Source organism: Dama dama, chromosome 30 (assembly GCF_033118175.1).
Source record: "Dama dama isolate Ldn47 chromosome 30, ASM3311817v1, whole genome shotgun sequence".
NCBI classification, from domain to species: domain Eukaryota; kingdom Metazoa; phylum Chordata; class Mammalia; order Artiodactyla; family Cervidae; genus Dama; species Dama dama.
Window position 1 is genome coordinate 49,098,319 of NC_083710.1, and position 14,077 is coordinate 49,112,395.

A 14,077-nucleotide genomic window follows, 5' to 3' on the forward strand; every position below is an offset into this window, starting at 1 on the left:
TAACTGCTAACAGCACATTAACAAAGTGTAGAAACGAAAGACACTTTTCTTTGGATTTCAGCCTTGTCATTTCCAATTTTCTGCTCCTTGGACATGCTTGTATTCAAATTCTGGAACATCTATTCAGCATATCAATCCTAATTAGACAATCTGGGTCTGGAAAGGATGAGAGCTGGGTCATTTGCATAATTTAATCATAAATACTCAGTGATACATATTTCCAAATGCATTTGTACAATTATCTTTTCATCCTTGGGGCAATGGTATTAATATGATTAGGCAATATTTCTGGAAAAAACAGACAAGTATGCACTCTTTTTAACTGCAGCTTAGGGCGATATGAAAAATTAATTAATTTCTGAAGAAAATCAATTTCTCTACGTGACCACATTAGACATTGCTAAACCAAGACTTGGAAAGCTCTCTCAATCACTACATTTTATCAGATGCTTCTAAATTCTGATTAGTATGTGAACAATTCAATAGAAAAACTAGTAATATATCAAAAAGTATCTTAAATTTTGAAGAGATCTGTCTACTCTTCATTTCAGGAATACTACGATGCTTTACTTTAATGCACTGTGATTTAACCAGTCAATGAAAAGCCTGTGCTTTTGGTGTGAACTTATCTTAAGTGATCTTTTATTAATGCACACTAACCAATTTCAAGGACAATAGGATAAAGTTACCTTTGAAATGCTTTCTCAAGCAATGGATTTATGTTTATCTAAAATAATCTTCACACGAGACTGTTTATTATGAAAAAAATTAGGTAAACAAATTTACCCCAAAGAGTACCATTGCTATAAGAAAAACATTTTAATACACTTAATAGAGATATAAGAACCCAGGTGGCTAATCTGATTTTTTTTAAAAGAGATTCAGCTTTGTATGTTGATTAGTACAAAAGAAAGAAGTCACATTTGTGAGTTTAAATGTGCTATTCTTCTCTTTTCAATCAAATGAAAAAGTAGAAATGCATGCAAATATTCAATATTCATTTAATTTGCATAAAGGTGCTTGAACAAATTTTTGATTCTAACAAGCTCATTTTTCATGCGTTTTGTCTTTCATCCTAATCTAGCATCTGTCATTCCTTTTTGAAGTTATTATCGGCCCAATTCCCTCTTGGACATGGTTGCTGGGTGACCGGTATCTTAGCACCCACTTTGACAGGAACAGATGTGAATCTGATCAAGAGATTTCCCAAGAGTACCTGAAATCACAAACAACTTTTGTGAAAAACAAACAGCGTCCCTGTCATGGGCCCTTATTTAACCCACTCCCCAAAAGAAAGAGCAAAATAAGTATACCTCAGATCAAATAAATACCATTTGAATTTCATTTCCTAAACTTAGGAGGAAATAAACAAAAATCAATTCTATTTTCACACTGTTGAATTGGAGGAATCCAATTTAAATATCAACAGCTCAAACACCCAGCTTGGATAGATATTTCCAGGTAAATACGAATTTACATTTCATGAAAGATTTCACTAGAGTGCCTACCAAACAAAAAGAGGATTTATTATGAGGACAATTTAGGTGATAAAGATATTTAAGAGAATGAAAGTCCAAAGACTTCCTGTATTAGGTATGATGTAAAATGCTATGTTACATCAAGGATCACTCTACTTAAAGAGAATTACCTAAAATATAAAAGTTCCACCTCTCCTTTCATGCATTTTATAGCAAGATCTTTTAAGCTGTTTCTTTTTCTTTTTTGCAGTTCACTCCGTGCCCTATCAGTCATTATTGGAAATAGGGCTGCAAAGTGCCACTGAAAGACAAAGAAAGAAACTTCACATTATCACCAGTACAAAAGTCAGAATAGGTTGCCTTTCCTAAACTAGGTTCTTTGTAAGATGTGGTCGAGTTACATGATCTACCTCTTTTCCTTCCTTTCAGTCAGGGAATGCCTAGAGCAACAGCCATGTCAAATCCCCATGAAACTAGTTGGGTCAAACTTTGAAATGAAAAGAAATATTTGCTGCCTTTAGAAATTTGACATCAGAGTGATCTTAGGAAACATCCAAACGATGGACTTAATTTTCAGCTTCATTCAAATAGTGTGTCAAGGCAAGGCAGAAAAATGGTAGCTGACAGTGAAACTTAATTTTTTACCACATGACAACCAATAAAAAATAATAAGCAACACATGTTTAAAACCCTAAATATTTTCTCCTTGATGATCACGACTTATGATAGTAATACCTTCCACTGGAAATCTCTGTGTTTTTCCTCCAAACTCCAAGAACTGATTGTTATACTCATTCTTATTAGGAATTTTTATGTTTGGTCCTTGTTAATAAAGTAACTAATTAGCCAAATGATTTTATTAATGCTAAGTGAAAAAAAAGTGAAAAGTCTTTGAAATTCTTTCTAATTTTTATTTTAGAAGGAACTTGCTAACCTCAATTTCAAAATCAATCATGGAATTATTTAACCATTATAATGGTCATTTCGTATATGTTAGTGGAGGGTATATATGTATATGTGTTGCTTTACCATTTATAAAATGTTTCTACATATACAAGATTGAGAGCAAGTCATTCCATATGATGAAGTAGGTTCTAAATCTAATGGTGGTCATTTAATGTTGCCAGTTATAAGCAAAGAGATATTATAATCCTACCATTCTATATTAGTCATCCATTTGCATATATGTGATATGGCATTTTGATATTCCAGAAATTAAGCAAATGATTAACGTTCCTTTTCCATCATAGGCCCAGTCCACATAACTAAAACAAAACTGGCTTTTATGTATGCAATTTGTCAATGATCTCCTTCCTTTGTTACTGCTAGTGGCAAAAGTAGCCTTCTGGAAACACTTTCAAGTGATCCAACTAACAGTAAAATAAGAACTTCAACCTTTTAAAATTTGAGTTTAAGAAAATAAAAATATGTTCATATAAAAATCTGTATTCTGAAATGTAATCACAGGTAATAACTCCCTGGGAAAAAAGTTTTTTCACCTATTAGGACTGACTTTTCTGTGACAAAAAATTAATAAAAAATACAAGGTAACCATTTTACTCTGGGATGCATATTTAAAAGTTAGATATTTTACTTTAAAAAGGAGCACCTTAGTCACATGTGAAAACTTGAATAGCTGCAAAATTTTGAGGGCACTTTGTCTTAACTGTGAAAAGTCATTCATGAATAGTATTTTGTAAATTTCCTAAGAATATATAGTTACGAAATTTGGGAGCTAAACAGGTGTTAACAGAAAGAAAAATCAAATTTGACCCAGAAGGCTCCAATATTAAGCTTTGAATTGGGATCAGTTCATTCCTTTCCCATGGGGTAACTTGTATAAATGTAATTCTATGGTTTCATAAAAGCAGGTCAAGTTTCTATCCCTGGGGGTCTTTTGGCAATTTGAAGCATGGAAGCACTGTTCCTGGCTACAAGTTCAAATCTGCATGTACTGTCAATAGTGTGAAGACAAAAAAAAAACAATCTGTCAAAAGAAGACATTATTCATCTTTGATTATAATATACATTTGTCAGAGCATTCTTAGAAGGTATGAATAAAGGTGTCAGAGGTCACAAGTCATAAAATATTCTGAAACCATTTTTACTAACTTATAAAAATATATGCATATAAGATGATGCAAAAAGGAATGTGAAATATTTTTACTTAGATAACTAAACGCAAAGATGAACTTCTTACCAAATGTCATTTTACAGTTACTATGTCCAAGTGTTTTTATTTTATTTTTTTAATTCTTTAAGCTTTAGATGAGGTAGTCTTTTAAGCAATCACTGTTAATATAAGCTCCTTTCTACTTTGCAAAAAAAAAATGCATGCATGGCTGCACTTTTCTCAATGACGTAATGACTTGACAAATGCCATGGAATGATTGAGAAAGTAATGGATTTCAATTTCACTGGACCTCTACCAGGTGTTTTCAAAGACAATTACAGTCCACTGCAAGAAGTGGTAATACACATCTCCTTATGTAGACCTGCAGATTAACCCATTGACCTCATTCCTAACTCATCTCATTGATGGCAAAGCTTTAAGAAGAGCAATCTTTTTTTCTTAGATTATGAAATTGTTTTCCTATCATTTATCCACTGATTTTAAAGGATATGCTTGCTCTAAAGTGCAAGCAGCAGTGAAATAAACCAATAAAAGAAATAGTGCAATGACATCAAGCACTTTAAATGTTCTTCAATAATGTACAGATTCTAGTACCTAATAGTTTAATGTCAATTTCATACAAAAAAAATTATCAAGTACAAATATTTTTCATAGAGAATTAAAAGTATATCTTAGTTATCATAAAATATAAGTCTAGGAAAATCAAGATAAGTGTTTAATCACTATCTTAATTGCCATAAAATACTGTATTTATAATTATATCTTAAAACATTTAAATATAAACTGCATCTTTCACCCTAAATTAATTTTAAATACAGTTTTCTGTGGTCATTCAACTAAAGTCAAATTGGTTTTTCATGTGTCATCTTATATTAAATAAATTATAGAAAGCAAAATTAAGCTGTTTTTATAATTTGTCCTCTGTCTCTATGCTCTATATGCCTTTCATGTGCATGTGTGTGTATGTACATACACATATACATATACATAAAAGCTTTTCTAACAAAGATATTATAATAACTTAAGCATAAGCACATAAACCACAAATGGGTTGAACTTAATACAAACAATAACATCCATCACAAAGATTCCTAAAATACTTATAAAAATTTTACACTTGTTGCACACATAAGAACATCCATCCTAGTATAAAATGTGTGATTGGTGAGACTACAATTAAAAATGCTCCAAGTTATTCACTTAAAATCCAGAGGCACTATTAAAGTACAAACTGCCTCACTTAAGACATAAATATCATTTCCAAAAAGTTAAGCTAAAAAAAAATCAGATATTTTAAATATAAAATAGTAATTAATACTGTAGAATACATCAGTATTTTAGCAGAGCTGTGATGGGTTCAAAGACTAGTTACACCTTCACTGATTTGTTTAAACCTAAGCAAAATGTTTTTAAAAAATAAGGCTATGAATAAAATAGCTCACCTACTGTTGCTATTAATACAATTTCAGAAAACAATCAGCTTAAGATTTTAACAAAACACTCCTCTACTCGATGCGTGAAAGTAACGAAATATTTCTTAATTAACATATTCTCGAGATTTTTAACTACCTTTGCTTTAAAAATGACCACATTTTTTAAACTGAATTAGTAAGTTTTTACTAGAAATGCTTCTATGTGTTTCTATAATATATAATAATTCTCTGTCAACTAGTACTCTTTCTTTCCTGATACATTTTCCTTGTCCTTGAAGAAAGGTCTTTCTTTTTTCTGTTGTGACTGGACAGGTAATCTAATTATTTAGAAAGTTTTGATACCGTATATAAATTCAAAGATAAGTTACACTGTGACTTTTAAATACTTCGTTTAACCCGCAGTTAATTTATTCTAAGGACAGGAAAACATTTCTCAATTATTCAATGTTACTAACCAAAAGTAACCAATCTAATTTGCTGTCCATTTCACTATTTGCTTTGAGAAAATCATGCTTGAAAAGCATATCCAATTTTTTGTCAAACATACACTACCTTCAAAATCCACTGCATAAATCTACTTATAGTTAAATTATGATTATTCTCAAATTATAGTTCAATAATTTCTATTTCCTGCAAGAAACATGCAGTATACTCTAGGTACTGTGTTCATCTTCGACAACAACACGTTTTAGATGTTTCAGTTAAACAGCCTTTTTTTTTTAACCATTACTCTCTGAAACTTTTTTAAGGCACTGGCTATTCAGTGTGTTGCCATGCTGCAGAGTTTTAGACACTTGAATATATTTTTAAACAAAAAATATAAGACAAATTAAATACATAGTGAATTTTCCAGTTTAGTAAGACGTCTTTGACAACTTTCACTCAAGTCACGTATGTTTAAATGTGTAAAAGAATCCCAGCTTGATATCCTGGATCAACTCCAAACTAATATGAATCAGAAAGCAATAGGGCCACACCTTTAACAAAATTTAGTCGTTGAGCATTTGGATATCCTATTTAGAAAAACCTACCTGCAAATTTTTCTTAATGAGTGACTTGGAATCCTCTTATCTTATAAAATAAGTCCAAATAAGAATAAACAAGAAATTTAAAATGCACCCGGCTTGAGGTTTCTGATTTTGGATCAGATTGTGATTAGCATTAGTCTCTATTTATGGTTATATGTACTTAATAATTAAAATAAATATGTACATTCAAGTTAGACAGGTATCTGTAATAGACACACTCAAAAAATTCTCAGAAACCTTCTCAAAGTAAATAGGTGCATCAAAGTAAAATGATCCACCATTTAATCCAAAAATAACTAATTACTAGACTTAATAACTAATTACTAGACCAACTATAAATATACTATCCTGGTATTCTGGTTTTCCAAAGAAATAATTTGGTAACCTAACTTCACTATTCTAATTGAGTCATTTCTATTCTGTGACATATTCTAAAAAGGAAATGTCAGCAATTAAGTTATTTAAAGGACAGCTAATGTAGCAAAAAATTATTTTTGATTGGAAATACTTATGACCAATTGAGTAGAAGGCAAGTAAAGAAATTTGAGGACAATGTGGACTCACAGAGGCTCTGGTATGCAGAGATATATGAGATTTATGCAGATCAGAGCCTTTGATATTCCACTTACCTAAGCCCCATTTGGTGGGGTTTTTTAAAATTCAGGTTTTCTTCATTAAGAAGTAAATTATTGAATATAAATATAATGGAAAAGAGACTCCTTAATGTAGTCTCTAAGTCTGAAAATATAAATACAAATGTAATTTTAATGTATTCTTAGCTAGAATTTTTAGCTGCAGCAGTCACACACACAAACACACACACACACACACACACACACACACACACACACACACACACACACACGCGCGCGCGCGGCGCCTGACCAATCACAGTACAGTAACTCAGTAGTTAAAAGAATGGCACATGCTGGCACATGCTAAGGTCATTCGATTCTCATAACTATTCAAACATAAAATGATAGAACTTAATATTAAATACATATTAAAGCATCCAAACAGTTAATATCAAGTTTGTCACAATTCTTGTTTATTTTAAAGGTATATAACGTCATGTGATTTCTCCCCCTGGTGAGCAATCTGAAAATGAAATCCTGGAAAGATTCAATTCAGGCAAAGTTGAACTTTTTAAAGAACCAAGTAATGAAGACCTTAAAATCAAAATGTTTAGTGAAATCTAAAAGACTCACCTGTACCTATTCAGAAGGCGTATTTCAAACTAAATTCCTCAGATAAAAATTCAAAGGGAGACATTTTACAACCTGTGAGAGTTTCACATTTTATGTATTTTGTAATACATGTGTTCTATGTTGCTAACACAATGCAATTTAAATGATTATTTTATGTGATTAACAGAGGTAAGTGTGTGAAACAATTTAGTAAAATAACTTGGAAAGATAAAATAGTACTAATTGACAGTCAATGCACAAACTGTTCTTAAAATAACAACTACTTGGTTGCACATTAAGCTAATTTACAAATGCTACTTACATTCCAAAAACAAAACAGCAAATGAGAAACAATAAAGCGTATTATGTTTTCGTATGCTAGTGAATCACACATGGTAAATCACCAAAGAGAAGAGTTATTTATGCTCAAACCAGCCAAGACTTTAATCAATATTGGGTGTCACATCTCAGGAGGCTGGGGAAGGTACTAGGGCAAAAAGAGAGTGGCTAATATTGGTCTCAATAATTTATACGCAATTTCCATGATATGGGTAGATTAAGCAAAAAAAAAAAAAACGCAGATTTTAGACTAATGAAGTTTAAAAATTCTGTCTTACAGTAAATGCAAAAATTTTATGCACGAAAGCTCTGAAAATCAGCCTGTTTTGCAGTTTATTTTACATAATACTTGAAGCTTCACAAAATAAAATACTATATACAAATCAAATTAAGTGTCTCCCGGTATTAACTGTGGAACTCAAAAAGTAAACAAGCATGATCTTCATAACTATGTGCACTTTGTTACAATAATGAATATAATATTATTGGAGACTAACTCCAAGAGGAAAAAAAGCAGGTTTGAAAGATATTATCTAAATAACTCAAGAATTTGTATTTTGCAATATAATTTGATTAAATAAGGTAAACCCAAGGTTAGAATACTCTTATATTTTATTTATGTACTAGCCATTAAACTGGAATTCACTAATATTTAAAAAGCGTTCAGAAATAAGTGATAAGACCAAGCAAACTTTCACATTTTAGTTCTTATTCTTCTAATTATGCCATATTCTTTTTGAAATGTTATAAAATGAAACATTAGGCTTTATAGGAGCCATTAATCGACTGTAATACAAAAAACTTCAAAAGCATAGTCTCTTTTCATTTGAAGTAATTTTTTTAATTTCTCTGTGCCAAGTATCATAATTATCTATGAGAAGTGAGTCTGTATTGTGTTGAAACTTTCTACACAGAGGCATAAAGGCATAACTCCGTGCCACTGAACAGCATGCAATGAAGGAAATGTTAAATAAATATTGCCATTTTTTGTTAAAAAAAACTTCTGACAAAAAGAAGCAAGCCAAGAATTAGAAAATAGTTTATACTTCTGATACTAAATTCGCATTCACATATTACCAACTGAACAAAAAAAGACACATAAATTCTCTCAATTTGCTTTCCATAGATGGTATTGACTTTTAAGACAAAAGAATACTGTCTGTGAATAAATGTCTGATAAAACTAACTGGAATCTTTTCAAGTTAAAAACTCCACAAATCGAGGTCTATGTAGGACCCAAATCACAAGCTGGTTTGGAAGATCCTGAGACAAAATCATCTTCTGGCAATATTCAAAGAAAACTTCATTTTCGATAACAAAATAGAACCAAGTCACTTTTCATTACCTGAATTCACAGAAAATTGAATCCTAACCCAAATCTCCAAACAAGCAACTGACTCAGATAAACAGAGACTTGACCATCTCCATAATTACTTTTCTTTTGTTGTTGTTGTTTAATGGTTACCAGTTAATTAAGTGACCTCTGTTGCAATAGCCATGTTCATGCAACTAATGTTTAGTTTAAAAATAATAATTGGAGGAAGCTGATCAAGGTCAGACTTTGTCCTTTGACAACTTTTAAATATATTTCCTTATATTTTCTTTCATGTTTTGAAACCCCTATTTTATTTAGCTTTACGATCAAGGTGACAGTCTGTTTCATCTCCTTGTGGTAATGACAGATGGCTTCAACATTTATTCTAGTGTTCATAGATAGCACACTAATGCAATAGCCCCAAGCAAATTAAATGCACTCCGAGTTTTTTTTTTTTTTTTTTTTTACTAACTTACTGAGCCACTTTGAGCAAGTTTATGAACCTTTCTTTAACATAACTTTGGTTCCTCAGATTTCCTGGTATCTAGATGCTATTAAAAGACATAGTTAGATACATATTCTATAAAAAGTTGAGAGTGCTAAGATTTGATGTTTCTTGCACACTATGTGTGTATTATTTCATATAGTTTGCCTTCTTGCACTGTTCTTCTTCTGCATAAATTATTCCTTTATATAGTCTCTTAAGTAGCCAGAGGAGAAAGAAACAAGAATGAAAGAAATCAATATATATAGATGAATGAAAAAGGATCTTAATAGTAAGGGAATGAACTGGAATGAATGAAAAAGGATCTTAATAGTAAGAGAACAAACTGGACTTGAATCAACAGGATAATTTTAGTTTGGGAAATTCAAGATGAAAAATATTTTAGCTATTGCTTCCAAAGTAAAGAAACAAGGCAATAACACTTGTAACTATCACTAAAAAGTAAGGCATCACAATGCAAACTGTATTTTGGTGAGAGTTCAGTGATAAGTTTTCTATCTTCTTAGTCAATGGCAGAATTAGGGAAACCTAGGTATATATCTGCAACTACACACCTTTTTCAGTATCTATGTATTATTTAGGCTTGAGAAAGTCCTGTAGTTGATAAAAAAGATCAAAATGTAACAGTAAATCAACAAACTTACCACATTTAACCTCAAATGGAGTTCTGGAATAACACATTTCATTGTAAGGTATTAAAACTTTAGAGTACTGATAAGATATTTTTGAAGGGATAAACAGTTTTACTGGATTTAACTTTTCTTGGTTCTAAAAGTTTTAACTCCAGAGCCTTTGTTAACCTCAGGGAAAAACTTAATATTTTAACATTCATTCCTAGTAATTTTAAGAATATTCTCCAACCATATGGTGAGGACTTCAATTCCGAAACCTAAGCAGAAATTTTAGAAAAAACAAAAGCATCAAGGAAACAATTGCAAGAAGCGTAACACTACTTGTTTTAAATTGGTTATAACTTCCTAATCTTTGAAGCAGTTTTCTCCAGCGATTTTGTGTGTGTTATCTGAAATAGCCATTAATTATCTAGTACAGTGTGTGCTGTGAAAAACACACAAAGAAGACTCAAGAGCAAAGTCGTTTGGTTACTGAAAAAGAAAAGGGCGCTTCACCAATTTACTGGATAGGTATTTTATCACAATCTTATTTTATCACAATCTCATCTGAACTGGCTTCAGATTTCAACTAGCATTTTTTATAACAACTCCGTAACAATTTTCTGCCCTGATTTAAACAGCTTTAACAGTAGATTTTTGGCAAATATTTTATATTCTGTACACCCAAGGTCTCTGATTATCTCTGTAAATGATGTTTAGTGATCAAGATTCACCCTCAATCTTTACTGCCACCTGTCCATATTCTTGGGCACGCGCGCATACACACGCGCGTGTTCAGCATTCACCGAAAAAGAGTAGAAACGAAGGTTCAAAACCCAGATAAACACCCATGCCCCCCATACAAAGAAAGAAGTAAACACGGAAAAGAGTTTCTGGATGGGTCAAGGTAGGACATTTACTGAACTGCAGTTGGAGCCTTTCTCGTCTTATAGTGTTCCCAGGGCACTAGCCAGAAGTCTTTCTCCAAGGAAGAAATAGCTAGGGGCTTTTCTACCGCGATTTCCTTCTGGTCTAGTCCTGCGCCTCTCTCCTTCCCGCCTCAGTTTCCTTAGCTATACTAGGGGCACACATAAAAAGAGGTAAAACTCCGTTCCTCCTCCCAATCTTTAAACTTATTTGGAGGGTACCGAAGTTTCCGCACAAATTTTGCGCGCAGTTCCCACGCGCTCGCTTCGAGACTCCAACTTTCCCTGCTTGCTTTTACTCGGCTTCTCTGAACTTCTCCCTCTGCAGCCAACGGTGGGGACAAGACCGTACAGTCAAAGTGGGTGGAAAAGATCACTTCTACCCCGAAACTGACAAGTTACCCCACTCCCGCCCCCTCTCGGTAGATCCTCCCCCAAGTGAGCGTTCATTAGCATAAAACTGGTCCGGCCGGGCTCAGGGTCCCGTGGCCTCCAGGGTTCGCGCGCTTTGCGGGACTGGGGGAGCCACAGCACCGGTATTCAGGTCCACAGAGCATCCCAGTGCAAAACCTGCACCTGCTCATTGCGTGAGCTACTAACCTTAAAAAAAAAGAAAGAAAGGAAAGAACAGTTTGGAGAGAGAGAGAGCGAGGCAGCAAACTGCTGTCTTCCCTCCCCATGTCTCCAGTTCAGCCTCCAGGAGTCCCAGGTACCCGGTCACCACCCCCAACGGCAGGAACATTGCCGGTCCCCTCGCGCCTGCCCCAGGCAAACGTACCCCTTTATCTTCTTTGCACACAGACGCTCGCGCGCGCGCGCGCGCGCGGACACACGCACAGATGCGTGCACACACAGACCCCTCCCCTCCCCTCCGCAGGCTTGCCCTCGGGGCTTCAGGGCTGAACTCAATGTGGGTCCCCCGGGATTACTCTGGCCTCTCGGCCTCTGGGACCGTCCCGCTCCCGACCTCCAAGTGACCCACTTCCTAGGCTACCTCGCGGGGCGCTCACCCCTAGCGCGTCTTTCCGCTCCACGAACCCCGCGGGGCAGGGTTACGACCTCCCTCCGCCCCCAGGATCTAGCCCCTAGTCTCCGAGCAGCCGGGCCGGTGCCCGGCGCCTCGCGGTGGAACCCGGGTCCGAGGGAGCGCGCACACACAGCAGCGCTGAGAGGGGTCCCCAGACGTCCGCGCAGCCTAGGAAGGGCGCTGTGGCCCCTGGAACGGCACCATCCGCCGCCCCGTCCGCCCCGAGACTTGGGGTTCCCGCCAGCCACATCGGTCGAGCCCCAACGTCCGGGCGAGCAAGGGGCGGACCCGGCCGGAAGAGCGCGATCCGGGCAGGGTGAGGTGCCAACTTCTCAGAGAGGTCGGGAGCGGCCGGCGAGCCCGGAGGAAGGGGAGCAGAGGGCCGCGCTCGCCCGGGGCGCGCGGAGAGAACGGCGCCAGGCTGAGAGCGAGGGAAGGGCGAGAGGGCCGGCTGGGAAGGGCCCACAGGCGGCGGAGACTCCCTCCCCACCCCCACCGTCCCCCTGCCTCTTTACCTGGCGTTGGTGCAGTCATTGTAGAGGGTCTCGAAGTCTTTTCTGGAGATGAGTTTGCAGCGGTTCACTCCGGGCTGGATGGCGCCCAGTCCCCTCAGGATGCGAACCTGCTCCACATTGCACACCACCGGCGTGATCTCCAGCCGCTTCAGCTTGGTGTAGACCGTGTGCAAGCCCCCCACCAAGTGCTTCAGGAACAGGTCGAAAGCCTGGGGCAGGCAGATCAGCTCGCAGCCCTCCACCGTGAAGGAAGCCACTTTGGCCCCCCTCAGATCCACCATTTTGCACTCATTATTCTGGGGGGTGTTTTCCACTGGGGACGGGGTCGAGTACACGGGTTTGCCGGGGAGGGGGCCGCAGCTGCTGCTACTGCTGCTACTGCTGCTGCTGCTGCTGCTACTGCCGCCGCCGCCGCCGCCGCCGCCGGTGCTCGCGTTGATGGGGGTGCTGGAGGCGCCAACGCCGCCGCCGGCGCTGATGCTGCCGCCGCCGCCGCCGCCGCCCGCGGTCGCCAGGCTGGGGTTGCCGCCGCCGCTGCCGCGCCGCCGCCTCCGCCGCCTCCGCTGCCCGCGCCGCCGCCGCCGCCGCCGCCGCCGGTGGAGGTGACTGTGCCCGCCGCCGCCGCCGCCGCCGCCGCCGCCGCCGAAGCGATGGGCTCCGGCCGGAACAGAGTTGGCCCCGAGGACGCCGGGGGCCCGATGGACGGAGCCGGAGACGAGGTCGCGGAGGACGTGGAGGTGGTGGTACCGGAGGAGGAAGCAGACGTAGAGATCGGGGCTTGAGGGGGGACCAGCTGGGTCGGAGGGATCAAAGCCGCCGGCACTGCCATGGCCACATATAAGGGGGAAACAGAAGGAGGAGAAGCCAGGGGAAAAGTTGCCACACACACACACACACACACACCCCCGGGAGGGCGAGGGAGGGAGAAAGGGGGGAGGGAGAAGGAGCTAGGGGGCCACGAGCGCCACAACTCCGGGAGAGAAGAGAAGAGAAAGGGGCAGAAGGGGGGAAAAGAGGTGAGGGCGAGCGCGAGAGGCGCTCTGGAGAGAAACGCACAAAAGTGTCCCGCAAGTCGAAATGTGAGTCCTCTCCGGGGGCTGGGATCGGGGGTTGGTGGGGCGGGGGGGGGGCGGGTAGGGGCGGGCAGGGTCGGCTGTGGTTGTGTGGGTCCCGCTCTCTAGCACCAAGTTAAGGATGAAGGTGAAAAGGAGGAGGTTTGAAGGACTTGGGTTCTCCCTGGCAAGTACATTGATCAAAGATTGAGAGGGGAATGACAGAGAGAAAATGAGCTGAAAAGTGCAGGCTGCCGGCTGGACGACTTGTTATTGTCACACGGTGCAGAGGGGAGGAGCTCCGGAAACTTGAAATACCCTTTGAAGCCGCAAAAACCTCACTCACTAGTATTAACCCAAATTATCCAACCAGGAACTCGGAGCAGAGACTCCGAGAGCGCGAGACCCAGGGAAAGCGAGAGAGCGGGGGAGGGGGGGGGGGAGGGGGGAGTACTAGGAAAGGAACTATAGGATGGACCGCGAGGAAAAGCCGAGACCCAGAAGTGGCGATCGGAAAGAGAGAGCAT

The 14,077-nt window shown here is 38.6% G+C and overlaps 1 protein-coding gene across 1 annotated transcript in view; it reads right to left on the reverse strand.

Moving 5' to 3' along the window:
* The window catches only part of DACH1 (dachshund family transcription factor 1), a 452,631-nt gene extending 439,022 nt beyond the window's left edge, over nucleotides 1-13,609 (reverse strand). The window contains 2 exon segments of the mRNA XM_061133018.1: nucleotides 12,499-13,039; nucleotides 13,042-13,609. Of these exon segments, the coding sequence (XP_060989001.1) occupies nucleotides 12,499-13,039; nucleotides 13,042-13,327 (827 nt within the window). The 5' untranslated portion in view covers nucleotides 13,328-13,609.
* Nucleotides 13,610-14,077: the final 468 nt, after the last annotated feature.